This window comes from Sapajus apella, unplaced genomic scaffold (assembly GCF_009761245.1).
Source record: "Sapajus apella isolate SASKATOON/1434 unplaced genomic scaffold, GSC_monkey_1.0 scaffold64, whole genome shotgun sequence".
NCBI lineage: Eukaryota > Metazoa > Chordata > Mammalia > Primates > Cebidae > Sapajus > Sapajus apella.
Window position 1 is genome coordinate 2386468 of NW_022437004.1, and position 15041 is coordinate 2401508.

The following is a 15041-nucleotide window of genomic DNA, read 5'->3' on the forward strand; positions in this document are numbered from 1 at the left end:
AAGAGCTCCAAGTGCTGAGACAAGCGTTCATCTTCAGGTAGTGACTCTTTTTCCTTAGATGGGTGTCATGTTAACAGAAAGACATCCAAATGGAGGAGAGTCTGACATGGAAAGGACACTGTAAAACATCCACTCTAGTACTCTAGTACAGTCTGTCGAAATGGTTTCCAAGAGTGGAGTAGTGAAAGTAACATCCTGAAATGTAGTTGAGGAGTCTGTGATTTGAACCCCAGAATATGTAGCCAAGTAGACCAAATTGAGTAACAGAATTCACTTAAGTGTTTCAAATGGACAATGACAAAAATCAGCCAAAAATTTAAGAAAATCCGTGAGGTATTAGAATACAGCAGGAATCAAAAAGTTATGCCTTGGACTAGTAAAAGAGTTCTAGAATTTTAAAGGCAGAAGGTGTGAAAATTGTCAGCATCAAAATGGAGTCACTTATGCCAAACTTTAAGGAAGTCAGCAGATCATGAAGGAAAAGCTCTCATGCACACTTTCCTGTGATGGGAACTGCCATTGAGGATGTTGCCAATCCACCACCTTGCAACACAGGCTAATGTTATCAGGCCATCATTCCAATAACAGCCAGTCCTAACTGTAAAGTTGCAAGTGGTATAACTTGCAATCAGGGTCCTGCAATCAGGGTCCCTTCTGCACTGGCTCTTTTAGCAACAGCCAGTACACATGTTAACTCCTGTGAGTAAGCTCTTGTAAATCAATAAACTTTTGTTTCAGAACAACCTGCATGTACTTCTCTTTTTTGTCTTCAAAGTTTCCCACTGTCTCCACCACCGTGGATGCACCTATTATTTATTATAGCATTTATACCCGAATTCAGTATGCATATGGTTCCCTGCTCATTCTTAAATAAACTCATCTCTTTAGAGAGCTACTTTCTCTGTTGGTATTTTAGCTGGATATAATCTAACATCAGAAGTAGGACCCAAAGTGAGCTCATCTTAAAATGATCAGCAGCCCCTGAAACCTGTGTGGTACTCACGTGTTGAGCCTTTCGATCTCTTCGTTTCCACAGCTGACCTTTTCCGCCCTGTCGAGTCTCCTCTTGGGTTAAAATTCCTTCTTTTTGTCTAGTTGAGGATCTTATTTGGATAAGGTCACCTCAATAAAAGGCATTGAATGCCTTCTTAGCCTAAAAAAGACTGTCTTTTCTGGCAAGCCCTTCATGAGATAAGAACATTGTCCTTTTGGTGAGTACTCTTTTGTTTTTGTTTACTTCTGCATACCTGGTTTAATATTTTGTTTGGTCTGCATGAATCCCAAATCTTTACATGACCTAAGAGGTGCATTCTTCCATGTAGTGAATAACTGGCAATATTCTTGACACAGCTTTTTGTTCAAATTGTACCAGTGATCTCTTTTTACAGAGTTAGCACTCTCAGCTTTGATTAACCCTGTATTGAGATACTAAATAATAGAATCACTAACCAAACTACATAAAAGACTCAATACCGCTAGCAAATCTTACCCAGTTCCACATGGTCTTTTAATTTGTTTAATTGGGCTCTTGGTTCAGAACCATTGTCCAAAATGAATTTTTTTTTGCTCCTGTTGGTTTTGCTTTGTATTATTTTCTTTAAGCTATGTACCTGTTATCTGTCCAACTTCTGCAGAAATGAGACTCCTAACAGAATAATGCTGGCTCAGCACTGAAAGAATATGCCAAAAATGTGGAATTGACAAAATTGACTTAATAATGAATTCCAGGTAGAATTAGCCTGAAACACACTCCTTCCAAACCTCCTTGTTGCTCAAATGTGGCTAAAAGGGCTTTGAAACTGACTCCCAGTCACCAATCACTTTCCCCTGACCTGGGACCAAACCAATGAAATCAAGTGCATCTAGCACTAAGGAACACATACTACATAACTACAGGATGATTGATCAGAGATGTTTCAGAGAAAGACCTTGATCAAAGGGAGAAATGCAAAGGCTGTCAGAAGCAAAATGGAGTCACTTACACCAAACTCTTAACAAAATGGAGTCAGGAATTCATGAAGGAAGGGCTTTCATGTATACTTTCCTGTAGTGGGAACTGCCATCAAGGACATTTACAAACTACAGCCTTACAACAAAGGCTACTTCTGTACTTCCAGTAATAGCCAGTCCTAACCACAACCTTGCAAGTGGCCTTACTTGCTGCAATCAGGGTTATATCCATAAAACTTTAGTTAGGGTTATATCAGTCAGGTTTATATCCATAAAACTTCAGTTAGGGTTATATCCATAAAACTCTCTCAAGCAAGATCCAATGTGCATGTCACCACCTGCAATACGATCCTGTAAACCGATGAACTTTTATTTTACATCAACTGGCATATACTTCTCCTTTTTGCCTTTAAAAGTTTCTCACTCCCTTAACCTTTCCGGATGAGCTCATGATTTGTTATAGCATGCATTTCCAGAATTTATAAATCCCCTGCTTATTCCTGAATATATTCATTTCTTTGGAGAGTGACTATCTGTTGTTATTTTGAGTTGACAGAAGAACTCAAGGTATGGTAGTCAAATCACTCATTTCCTGAATGATGAAACTGAAAAGTAGAAATGGTAACTGATTGACTTAGTTGGAAAGACATACAGACTACACTTTAACATCAGCCTTCTGACTGGTAGCCTGGTGCTTTATAAGCCACACTGATTGCCTGACAGTGGACAACAGTCTCATGTAAAAGAGATAAGAAAAATTATAACTAATAGTGACCTTAATTACAAAAAATGGAAATATAGAAATTAGAATATCCAACATGGATTGAAATATTCACTTTATCTTAAAGTTCTGTGGAAACTTGCTATGACTGCATGAATATTTTAGTAAATATTTAATAATGCATTATTTAAGTTAATTTTTTATTAACACCTTATTTACATATGAAATGTGAAAATAAAGACAAAGTGGGAAGAGTCAGTTGACTTAAATCCTCCATAGTGAATGTAAAGTGTTCATTCATGAATTCAAAGTTAGCTTTCAGTATTTATCCCCAGCACCAACTTTCTCTCATCTGATCTTCTTACTGGACATTGGCTGTGTAAGTAGACAGATGGGGCTCATCCAAGCTTTGCTGATGTCACTCACCTTTGTTCTTCCCAGCCAGCCTGTTCATCAGGTAGGACTTGCCTGTGCGGTAGGGGCCTACAATTGCCACCACTACTACAGGCTGTGTAATGGCAGACAGGTTCTCCAGAGCTTCTGGATTCACCACCAGGTACCCTTTAGTGTTCTCAATGAGGCACACTGGGCCCAGCATGTGGATCGCTGATGCCATGTTCACGGCGACACCTTGTCTGCAAGGAAAAAATGAAATGGAAAGTAATGTCTGGTCAGTCAGTTAAGCTGAATTCTACAATAGGGCATACATTTTTATTTTCTGTTCTTGAACATTCTTTCTTGTGCATTTTTAAGAAGACTGGTGGCCCTTTAAGGCTGTCCTATAGACTGGCCCACTAGCTGCCTTTAAAATAACTTCATTTTGAAATAGAATTACAGAAAAGATGCACAATAGGTATGAAGTGTTTCCATAAACCATTTCCCTAGCTTCTCCTAATGTTAATATTTTACATAACCATAGAACAATTACTGAAACCAGTATTTTAACATTGATACAGTAATAACTATCTACACACTGAATTCACATTTCACCAGTTTCTCACTAACATCCTTCTGCTCACGATCCAATCCAGGATCCCTCATTGTGTTTAGTCACTATGTTTCTGTGGTTTCCTTGCATCTTTGATAGTTCCTTATTCTTGTTTTATCTTTCATGTCTTTGACATTTTAGAAGAGTACTGGCCTGTGGTTTTTGAGGAATATCCCTAAATTTGGGTTTTTCTGATGTTTTCTCATTGATTGAAGTTATGCTTTTTCTTTTGCAAATGTCACAGAAGTGATGCTCTGCCATTTTCAGTGTCTTATATTAATGGATTCATGATGTTGACATGATTTCTCCTGGTGCTTTGATCTTAACTTTGATCACTTGGTTAAAGTGCTTGCTGCCAGATTTCTCCACCATAAAGAGTTATGTGCCACATTGTCACTAAAAGTTTCCATTTTGCAGACGACATGATCATATATTAAGAATACTCCATCATCTCAGCCCAAAACCTCTTTAAGCTGATAAGCAACTTCAGCAAAGTCTCAGATACAAAATCAATGTGCAGAAACCACAAGCTTTCCTATACAACAATAACAGACAAAGAGCCAAACATCATTCTGAAATTCAGAGCACATATACACCATGGAATACTACACAGCCATAAAAAATGATCTAACTCCCATTCACAGTAGCTATAAAGAGAATAAAATACCTAGGAATACAACTAACAAAGGAGGTAAAAGACCTCTTCAAGGAGAACTACAAACCACTGATCAAGGAAATAAGACAGAACACAAACAGATGGAAAAACATCCCATGCTTATGGTTAGGAAGAATCACTATTGTGAAAATGGCCATACTCCCCAAAGTAATTTGCAGATTCAATGCTATCCCCATCAGGCTACCATCGACCTTCTTCACAGAACTGGAAAAAACCACTTTAAACTTCATATGAAACCAAAAGAGAGCTTGTATAGCCAAGACAATCCTAAGCAAACAGAACAAAGCTGGAGGCATCACGCTACCAGACTTCAAAAATTATTCTACAAGGCTGAAGTAACCAAAACAGCATGATACTGGTACCAAAACAGGGGTGTAGACCAATGTAACAGAACACAGGTCTCAGAAGCAACGCCACACATCTATAATCATTTAATCTTTGACAAACCTGACAAAAATAAGCAACAGGGAAAGGATTCCCTGTTCAATAAATGGTGCTGGGAAAACTGGCTAGCCATGTGCAGAAAGCAGAAACTGGACCCCTTCCTTATACCTTACACTAAAATTAACTCCAAATGGATTAAAGACTTAAACATAAGACCTAACACCATAAAAACCCTAGAAGAAAACCTAGACAATACCATTCAGGACAGAGGCATAGGAAAGGACTTCATGACTCAAACACCAAAAGCAATGGCAATAAAAGCCAAAATAGACAAACGGGATCTAATTATACTTAAATGTTTCTGTACAGCAAAAGAAACAAGCATTAGAGTGAACCAGTAACCAACAGAATGGGAAAAAATTTTTGCAATTTACCCATCTGACAAAAGGCTAATATCCAGAATCTAAAAAGAACTAAAGCAGATTTACAAGAAAAAAACAAACAAACCCATCAAAAAGTGGGCAAAGGATATGAACAGACACTTTTCAGAAGAAGACATTTATATGGCCAACGAACATATGAAAACATGCTCATCATCACTGGTCATTAGAGAAATGCAAATCAAAATCACATTGAGATACCATCTTAGGCCAATTAGAATGGCACTCATTTAAAAATCTGGAGACAGATGCTGGAGAGGACGTGGAGAAATATGAATGCTTTTACACTATTGGTGGGAGTGTAAATTAGTTCAACCATTGTGGAAGACAGTGTGGTGATTCTTCAAGGATTTAGAAAAAGAAATTCCATTTACCCAGCAATCCCATTACTGGGTACATACCCAAAGGATTATAAATCGTTCTGTTATAAAGACACATGCACACGTATGTTCATTGCAGCACTGTTTACAATAGCAAAGACCTGACCAATCCAAATGCCCATCAATGATAGACTGGACAAAGAATATGTGGCACATATACACCATGGAATACTATGCAGGTATAAAAAATGACGAGTTCGTGTCCTTTGTAGGACATGGATAAATCTGGAAACCATCATTCTCAACAAACTGACAAAAAAACAGAAAATCAAACACCGCATATTCTCACTCATAGGTGGGTGTTGAACAATGTGAACAGGTGGGCACAGGGAGGGAAACATCATACACTGGGGTTGGTTGCGGGGTAGGGGAGGGACAACAGGGAGTGGGAGGGCTGGGGAAGGAAAACACTGGTAGAAATGCCTGATGTAGGCGACAGGGGGATGGAGACTGCAAACCATGATGGCATGTCTGTACCTATGCAACAACCCTGTGGGATGTGCACGTGTGCCCCAGAGCTTAAAGAACAACAACAACAAAAAAAAAAAACAGAAATAAACTTCCACTTTGAGAAACAGTTTGGAGTCTGCAGATATAATCTTATCATACTTTTTTTTTTCCAGCCACTACTTTTAGTTTTTATTTATGATTCCTTTTGTGGTGTTTGACTAAAAAGGGTTTTCTACTATTATTTCTATATTTATTAACTGCAGTTGTACCATGAGCAAGGGCTATTACTTCTTTATTTTTTTGTTTGCTGATTTAATCATTTATTTGTATCAGTGCAGACTCAGAGGTATTAGTTTTATTCTGAGGGTTTCAGTACTTTACTATCAATATTTATTTTGTTACTCAACTTGTCCTAGATTTCACCATTGAGAGCTTCTTCAAGCTGGATCCTAGGTTTTTTGTTTTTTGTTTTTTTTTAATGCTTCCATCATATTTTTAGTGCTTCTTTCCTTTTTGGCCGCACAACATATTCTAGGAAAAATATCTGTATTTTTCCTGCTTTATCCCTAGAATAAAGTCACCATTTCTCCCAATGTCTTTGGTTTCTTTCATTGGATAATGGTACCTTGACACCAAGGTAGCACTCTAGGAGTGCTCATTATTTCTAGACCCACTCAAGGGCAAAGTTAAGAAATATGTGTATGAATGCTAACACATATATACACACATCTATATTTATTTTTTATCTGAACATTTCTATAATAAAGCTTGAGATTCTGTTGTTATTTCTAATTCCAATCCAACACATGTGAGCTTATTCAATCTTTTAGCTTTCCTTTTAAACTATTTTCTCTAAATAAGCTAGACTTTGGTCTCCTAATACATAATACATTTGCTTCCTTGCTCAATCCTAGTATTTTCATATAGTAGTTTCAAAACTGGTAATAAGTCTGTGGAAAAATTAATTTACCTACTACAGAAAATTATTAGTGTACCATTCTTTTTGTCTTTAGCCTTATATACACACTCAAAACACTGCATTCCAAGGTTGTTTGGGTTCGTTTTTTTACTTCTCCACCCTCTTGTGTATGGTTAAATTATTCATTTGTAAAATAGTCACATTTGCTACTGCTTGTGTTTCATTGTGGCCTCCCTCACATCTTGGTATCTTGGTTGATTTTAAGTATGATTTATTTTTTGAGTTTGTGAAACATCATGGTTCTGAAATTCAAAGGTTTTCAAAAAGTTATAGTGAGAGAAGTGTCACTTTTCCTTCATCTTAGCACTCTACTCCCATTGCAGTATTCTGTTCTTTCTACCACATTCCCACCTGTCCTCCACAGATACCCAATCTTGTTAGTTTCTGGTTTACCCCTCTTGGATTTTCTTTTCACAAATGAGAATTACATATTTTCTTATTCATATTTTCTAACATGAAGATCACATCATATAGAAATTTGGAAATCCCTCCACATCTGTTCATAGAAAACTTTTAAAATCCTTTTAACATGTATCTACTCCTTTATGTGGATTATACCCCAGTTTATTCAATCACTCTTTAATATATGAGCATTTAGATTGTTTCAAATATTTTGCAATTCCAAACAACGCTGTAATGAATAATTCTGTTAACTTTGTGCATGTGTATTTTTATATAGTTACAGGAGTAATTTCAGGATAGATTCCTACCCGTGGGATTGCTTGGTCAAAAGATGAGAGTATATAATTTTTTAGATATTGCCAATTTCCTCTACAGAAAGTTGTACAAGTTTGCATTCCCACCAGTTCATCCTGTATGTCATTTTCCAGAAAATGGAATTTTTCCTAGGTGTTCTACTCTCGCACTTTTGAATTAATTACAAAATTTTCTTTGGAAGCTTTTCATGTTCACATTTAGATCTTTGGACTGAGCAAAGCTGAGCCTGCTGAGCTCATGTGTACAGTAATAGTAATTTTCACCTGGGGAATATTGTTTCATAACATCCCTATACTTTGAAACATAGATACCATTCTAACCCATTCTTGGTCCTGTTTTCTTCCAAGCCCCTCTGTGGACAGGGTCTGGTGAGACTGTGGGACTCACGTTACCCAAAGGCTTCTTCTCACTGTGCCTCAGCATTCACATGTCATTCATGCAAGCCTGATAGCTCACACCTGACATGTACTACGTTGATTTTTTACTCAATTATATTACCAGATTTTGAACTCTCTGCATTTTAAGATTGATTCATCATTACCTCCATGTATATCAGCCTGCATATTGTGTTTAATTATTCCATGTAATGAAGTCACACCAGGAAACATTCTTTGAAAAACCATGGCTTGTATTTTGTCTGATCTCTGCTGTATTGAGAGTAGCCTATGCACAATTGTAATCATACTATCTTTATCCAAAGCTTGATACTTTGAGTATTTTGATAATTTTTGCAAACTTAAAAGGAGTGAAAAGCCTTCCTATAGTAATGCCTCAATGCCTTAATTTTGTGTTTTCAAGTTGAATGTCTAACTCCTTGTAACTTATGTGATCATGATACAAAATATATGATCTCTTTAAGATACAAGTAAATGCATATGATAGATACTGCAGTTTTCATTCTTATCCTGTGATAAAGAGTGGTTTGCTTCCACTATAGAGTTGGTTACTTCTGACTTCTTCCAGTGGAGGCTTATATTAAATTATTTGGCTTCCCATTGCTTCAGCAGAAGATGGCAAAAACACCTTTTATTTTTCTGTGATCCTGACCCATTTCCTCCTAGAGCAGTGGCCTACAGGATCTGCTGGCAAGTAAGAAGGGAAACTAGAAACTGAAAAGAGTGAATATCTATGGAAGATGAGTGAGAATAGAGGAAGGGGTCTGTCCGATTCTGTAGCATGCACTATGCTACCATAAAATAGAAATCAACCAGAAAATGTGGTGGCACAAAGATGTTACAAGCTCCTCAGTTACAATAATGTGTTGCCTCTTTTTGCAGATCCCAAGTTGCCTACCTTCATTTACCTAGAGCTATAAAAGTTGGCAATAAAGAAAGTGACAGAGTCTATTAGGCAGATATTTAAAGACAACGGTAATTTAAGATGGTGTCAGAAAAGAAATAACAATCCTAGAACATTAGTTTCTCTGAGTATCTCTTCCACCCCTACTGAAGCCTAATTCAACCCAGCAGGAATTAGAGTGCACAAAGGGACATGACATGCAGCCACCTAAGACCAGGATTTCATCAGGACTTGTATCCTGCAGCTGGCTCGACTGGAGCCTGTCTTGGGGATGGTCAACTTAGAGAAAACTAATGAATGCTCATAAATCTTTAAATCTTTGTAAGTCCTAGTCTTACCCAGAGTAGAGATCTTCTAGAGTTGGGAAGGAGGCAGCTTCAATGAGAAAGTTACGAGTCTTTGTTCTGTTCTCTTTAGTTCTGAATTTGGCTGCACTGCTTTCTCCCTGTTTTTTCTTGCTGGAACTTTGGACTTTTACCTTACCTCTCCAAAGTCATGGGGCTTTCCAGATTTTCCAATTCTTTGTTTGAGATGCCAATAATCTGGACATCCTCTACCAGTACACATTTGGCGAGTCAGCCAGGAGGAGGTAAGACCAAAGTTTGGGATTCATTTTCTCCTTTTTCTTTCTGCTCCATACAAGGGAATCTCTCTGTCTCTCTCTCTCTCTTTCTCCCTCTCTCTATCTCTCTCTCTCTCTCCCTCTCTCTCTCTCTCTCTCTCTCCATGTCTTTTCCTTTCCAACTCAGGACGCTTGGTGGGCAGCACCCAAACACAAAGGCAACTGCAGGTTTCTGGCTGTGGCCAGTGAAGCTAAGGAGTTTCCACGTGGAAGCACTTCACCACCACAGCTGGGTTCACTTAAGGGACCAGAGTCTTCCATTTTTTTTTCTCCTGTCTTTCTTTTTCAGTCTTTCAGTGACTGCTTCCTAGCAGCTCCTTCCACTTCGAGGGCAACTGACTGGGGGTTACTCCCCAGTGTTGCCTGAAGGCCAAAGAGTCAATGGGGATAATTGCTTTGCCTGGAAGGAGGAAGGACTCTTTTTTTTTTTTTAAATCTTTTCCAGTTGTGGTCCCTGATCCCTACAGGTGGCACAGCCTGGAGTTAATGCACATATGTTTCAGGTGGCTTAAACCTTTTTTTCTTATGCTAAATTCTTCCCTTCCCCTACTCTGTTGGCTAAGGACAAAAAAAAAAGCTCACCCAACCTCTAATTCCTATCATTACTATGGCTATCCTTATAAAGCTCATAGTAGGCCACTGCATCTGGAGGGAAAACATGTATATGGCACTGGTGCCCACCTAAGGTCAGAGACATCTGACACTCTTAAGGTTGGACTCCACAGGAGAACACCCTGGGTATCCCCCAGGCCTAAATCTCTCCAAAGGGACACATTCTGCAGAGGTTCTGAGGTCTAGCACTAAGACATCTTTAGAATTTTCTCTTGGATTTGCGATACTGTTTGGAGTCTGGATTTTACTGTTTAATGGGAAAGTGAGATGGTGTTGGATATATCCAGACCTTTGTGCTGCTGTTCTAAGCAGGGGATCTGATTAACATGTGACACTCTCTTTTGGTACTGTTTGGCCCCAGTGATCTTTGGAGTCCAGCGAGCTTTGACCTTTAAAAATCAAACTGCCATGGAAACTGCTGTACCCAAAATTTTGGTTCACAGCTGTTAGAAATAAACTTTTGGTGCTGCAAAAGAAATAGCACTCAAATATAAATTTTCTCAGCAAGGCAATTTACTTCTATAGAAGGATGCATCTCACGGATGGAGCAATGATGAGAGCACACCTGAACAAAGGAGGGGAAGGGTTTCTTATCTCTGATGCAGGTAGCTGTACTGCTATGTTGTTCCCCTATTGGCTAGGGTTGGACTAGACAGTCTAAGCTAATTCCGATTGGCTATTTAAAAGAGAGCAAGGTACGAGCTAGAGTACCCCTGGAGTAAGCAGTTTCAGCAGGAAAGATGATTATGGAACAGGTGACTAAAGGTGACTCAGGTCAGGTCAGATGACCAGGGGTGACTCAGGATGGAGCAGGTGACCAGGAGTGACTCAGGATGGAGCAGGTGACTAGGATGAGTGAGAACTCTAAATATGTGGGTTAGGAGGGGGATGTGTGAGGGGAAAGTGAAGTTTTGGCAAGAGGAATAGGTGCAGGTAACCAGGGGAACAGATGTGAACTACTGATTAGAGCTGGCAGGAAGGTTGTTTATTGAAACTAGGGGCAAGAAGAAAAGTAAGTTAAACTTTAAAATGAAGAACAAAGAACAGGGAAACAAAATGTGGACATACTGATTTTTGAGGAGAAAGTTAGAACTCAGTATATTTAACAACAGCCTTCATTGGATTATCTATTGGGGAAAACAAAGTAAAACCAGCAAGTTTGTATTGCTATCTCATTGCTAAGGTTCCCAACTATTGGATCTTCATTTATGTGTGTGTATACATGTCTAGATATGTTTATTTGTATGTATGCTTATTATTGTATGGTGTGTCTAGCAAATTGGCTTATGAGTAAAAAAGCACACATAAATTAAGTAAGTCTAAGCAATTTTCAAGTTCATGTGATTTAAGTATAACTTTGCTAAACAAGCTGGCTTTTAAAATTATCAGTAGAATAAAAATAGAAATGTCTTCAGAATTGTCAGCATACGTTTTCTCTGGATTTTATGTTTGTCTTTGCTTGACATTTTAAGATGTCAGTGTCTGGCATAGAAGGTTATAAAACTATAAGCACAGCTAATGCAAGATGATCTTGGTTTGTATGCCTTCTTTTGATGAATGAGAGTAATTTATGAAAGGAAAATATCGTGGACCCCCAAAATCACCAAGCTGAAGGGAAATTTCATGCTGGGAATGCTTGGGACAAACATTCCTCCCATTCTATTTAAAGTCATCCCTCTGCTCAGTAAGATAAATGCACATCGGATTGCTTTCTTTGGAAAGGCTAATTAGAAACTCTAAAGAATAAACTCTTTGTCTTCTACCTACCTGTGACCTGGAAGCCCCTAAGCCTCCTCCCCACCTTCAGTTGTCCCACTTTTCTGGACTGAACCAATGTTCATTTTACATATGTTGATTGATGTCTCACGTTTCGCTTGTTAAAAGTGAAAGAATTGAGTACAATGAATAGGACAAATATTTCAGATAAACTTTTTGTGCAAATTAAAATCTTAAAAGTTATTTTTGATGCTCATTTAGTATATGGGCAATCCCCAATTAAGGTTGTGATATGGGGAAATATGTTTCTAAAATTGTGGAATTGTTCTTACCTATAAATGCCTGTATCTGATAGTTCAGTATTTCTTGCTTTTTAGGATTTCACTGAAGTTTTAGGTTACTAATGAAAAGAATTCTAGTTAACTCATAATTCTGTAAACAAAATGTGCCTGAAAGGGTTATGCTATTAGTGAGAAAAAAAATAATTTTGTCTGATTCAGAAGTTATCCAAACGTTAGTTCAAATTACAGATTTAAAAAGGTTATGTATGAAACAATGTAGTGAGGCACCACTAAGTAGGGCAAAAAGATGTGGAAAAGTTTAAATAATAGAATATTCTTTAAAACCTGATAGAGAATTGTAGACATTTGGCTAATTAGCATTTTCATAGTTAAAGCTCTTAGCCTTGATTAAATTAAAGTAATAAGTATTGTAAATAAATGTATTGGTAGTTTAGTAATTTTTTGAAGATATAGTTAAATTTCTTATTTCTTTCTGTGAATAGTTATTGTGTTTCCTATGAATTTCTAGCAAGTCATCATTTGTTCCATTTATCTGGAATTCCTAGGCTACCTCTGTTGGGCCCACAGGAATGGATGGAACACACCAGCCTTCTAACCTTAAGCTAACTTTTTGGATTTTAGGCTTCCTGATACTTTAAATGTGTTGAGTAGATTCTCATAAATAGAATTTGAGTCATATTATCTCTCTCTGCCTAATTTCCCCAAAATTTGTAAACTATTTGTGAATATTCTTAATTAACAGCAATGTGTTTGTCTGCATACAGTTGAACAGGGTTGCTAGGGCTGCTCAAGGAGAGAGAACTCAGAAACCTGACAGGCTGGCAAAAGGGCAATAATTTCTTACCAGTGAGACTCTAGCCTCTTTCTGTCTGTGCAAACTGGTTAAATGAAATGTAAAAGTCACTGTTCATCTCCCCTGTTAAACAGTATTGATTAATAAAAAAAGAGCTTTAATTAATTGATTTAATAATGAGAGCTTAATCAAATATTTTGTCAGAAAAGTAAATAGTGCAATACCTTTTATTTACTTCATGTGACCTGAGTAATCTTTGGGAAAGAAATATGATTTTAAAGATTATTGGTAAAATACAAATGTCTTCAAAATGTAAACATGTGCTTTAAATTATGTTCAAATATTAGGTTTGCTAAATGCTTTAAGGTCATAAACTGCTTTGGCTTTGAAAATTGCCTGACTTGTCTGCTTTACAGCTAGGTAAGGACTGAGGACATGTGGAGTTGGCTGCTCCTAACTATGCTGGAAACATTCAAACCTTATCAGCACCTAGTACATAATTAACATAACTTACCATGTTTTACATTAAAATTAAAATGGCTAAGAGTCACCATTATAAGATGTACTTGAGACTACTAAAATAGTTTTACATGCAAGGTGTGTAAGAACAATAGTGTGTGTGTGTGTATTAAAAGTATTAAGGAGGCATGGAAAGGTAAATTCTTGCCTATGGTTAAAGAATTGTTTTAAATTAGATAAGAAAAACTAAAAGTTCAAACAGGTGGTGGAAGGTCTCTAAAAATTAATCTTGCAAAAGAAATTATCTGTGTGAACATATTGACTAAATACGGTTTTTCTGTAAACTGAACATTAAACAACAAGGTTTTCTTAAAGCAATAATCTGCTCTTTGGCAAAATTTATAAAGGGTTATAAAAGGTTTTTGCTTCTTTAAAATTTGAGTAATCATGTTGGCAAAATAAATAGTTCATGGTCATCAAGAATTCCATTTCATAATATCAAGTGTTTTAAACTCTGAATATATTTAACAGCCTTCCCAAAATCAAACTTCAGTTTCAACATTGTCTTTCCTGATGATTGGCTTTTTGGATGAATCAGGAGGCCCCTGAATCATTCAGAAAAGAGGCAAACAGGATTATTTAACATATTTAGGTACATAGGATTGCCAGAATTATGTTCAATCTTCTTTAGGTTATACTTTTGTGAATAATGCTAATATATCTCCCAAAATTGTCTGATATTTCTAAAATTCAAATGTCTAAGTGTATGCTATCAATTACAATTGTGGTTATTATGTTAAGCTATGGTAGACCACAGAAATAACCAAATTTCCTTGTATAAAACTACTAACCTAAATGGAACAAAAAATTAATTGAATAACCAGCTTTTGTTTTTCCTCATGCAAATTTCTGTCACAAACATTCTTAACAGCATAGGTGTCCATCTCCTGAAGTTTAAGTTAAATCTTTTAACCAAATTCACTTCCTCTCACCTAGAGACCCTCAAGCTTCAGATGATCATGCAACAAACATTCCAGCCAGTTCCTGGTGAAGACACCACCCCTGGCCATCAAGAAACTACCCTGCCTCCACTAGACAGAGAAAGGCAAGAGTTCCATGATCCCCAGTAGGTAGGGACTACGCCCCAAGCCAGCATGAAGCAGTTACAGAAGAAAGATCCTCAGTCCCTCCACCTCCCATAAAGATTTATAGGAATTACATTTCTCAGGGAGAAAATGAGGCAGGAAAACATGATCTGGAGGAATGGAACATGAGGCCAATTCACATTTCAGCTATGACAGGAAATATTATCTTTATTTACATAGGGCTTACACAAAGTAAACAACGGAAAACTCTAGAGCGTATTTAACCCCCTCAAATTCTGTAACAGAACCTTGAGTCCCTATGCTTGGGCCCACTCCCACGCTGCGGAGTATATTTCATTTTCAGTAAATCTCTGCTGTTGTTGCTTCATATTTTTCTTGCTTTGTCTTGTTCTAGTTCATATTTTTCTTGCTTTGTCTTGCTTCTAGTTCTCTGTTCCAATGAGAAGA

The 15041-nt window shown here is 37.3% G+C and overlaps 2 protein-coding genes and 1 long non-coding RNA gene across 5 annotated transcripts in view; 1 reads left to right on the forward strand and 2 right to left on the reverse strand.

The window, feature by feature from the left end:
• LOC116529902 (guanylate-binding protein 7) overlaps positions 1–15041 on the reverse strand; it is a 43578-nt gene that overhangs the window by 26587 nt on the left and 1950 nt on the right. Inside the window, exons 1-2 of one of the 3 annotated variants that reach the window (XM_032247812.1) lie at positions 9323–9432; positions 3098–3306 (exon numbers count right to left, since the gene is read on the reverse strand). In XM_032247812.1, the coding sequence (XP_032103703.1) occupies positions 3098–3287 (190 nt within the window). In that variant the 5' untranslated portion in view covers positions 3288–3306; positions 9323–9432. Of the gene's footprint in view, positions 1–3097; positions 3307–9322; positions 9433–15041 lie in introns of those variants that run through there. The other 2 variants (XM_032247813.1, XM_032247814.1) reach the window with 2 other exon arrangements.
• LOC116529908 lies at positions 1151–14959 on the forward strand. Its single transcript, XR_004259733.1, has 3 exons — positions 1151–1211; positions 9402–9573; positions 14485–14959. It is a non-coding gene; the product is annotated as an uncharacterized LOC116529908 (long non-coding RNA).
• The window catches only part of LOC116529899 (guanylate-binding protein 4-like), a 30842-nt gene continuing 19037 nt past the window's right edge, over positions 3237–15041 (reverse strand). The window contains exon 12 of the mRNA XM_032247807.1: positions 3237–3306. The gene's annotated coding sequence lies outside the window, so the exon portion shown is untranslated. The remainder of the gene's footprint in view (positions 3307–15041) is intronic.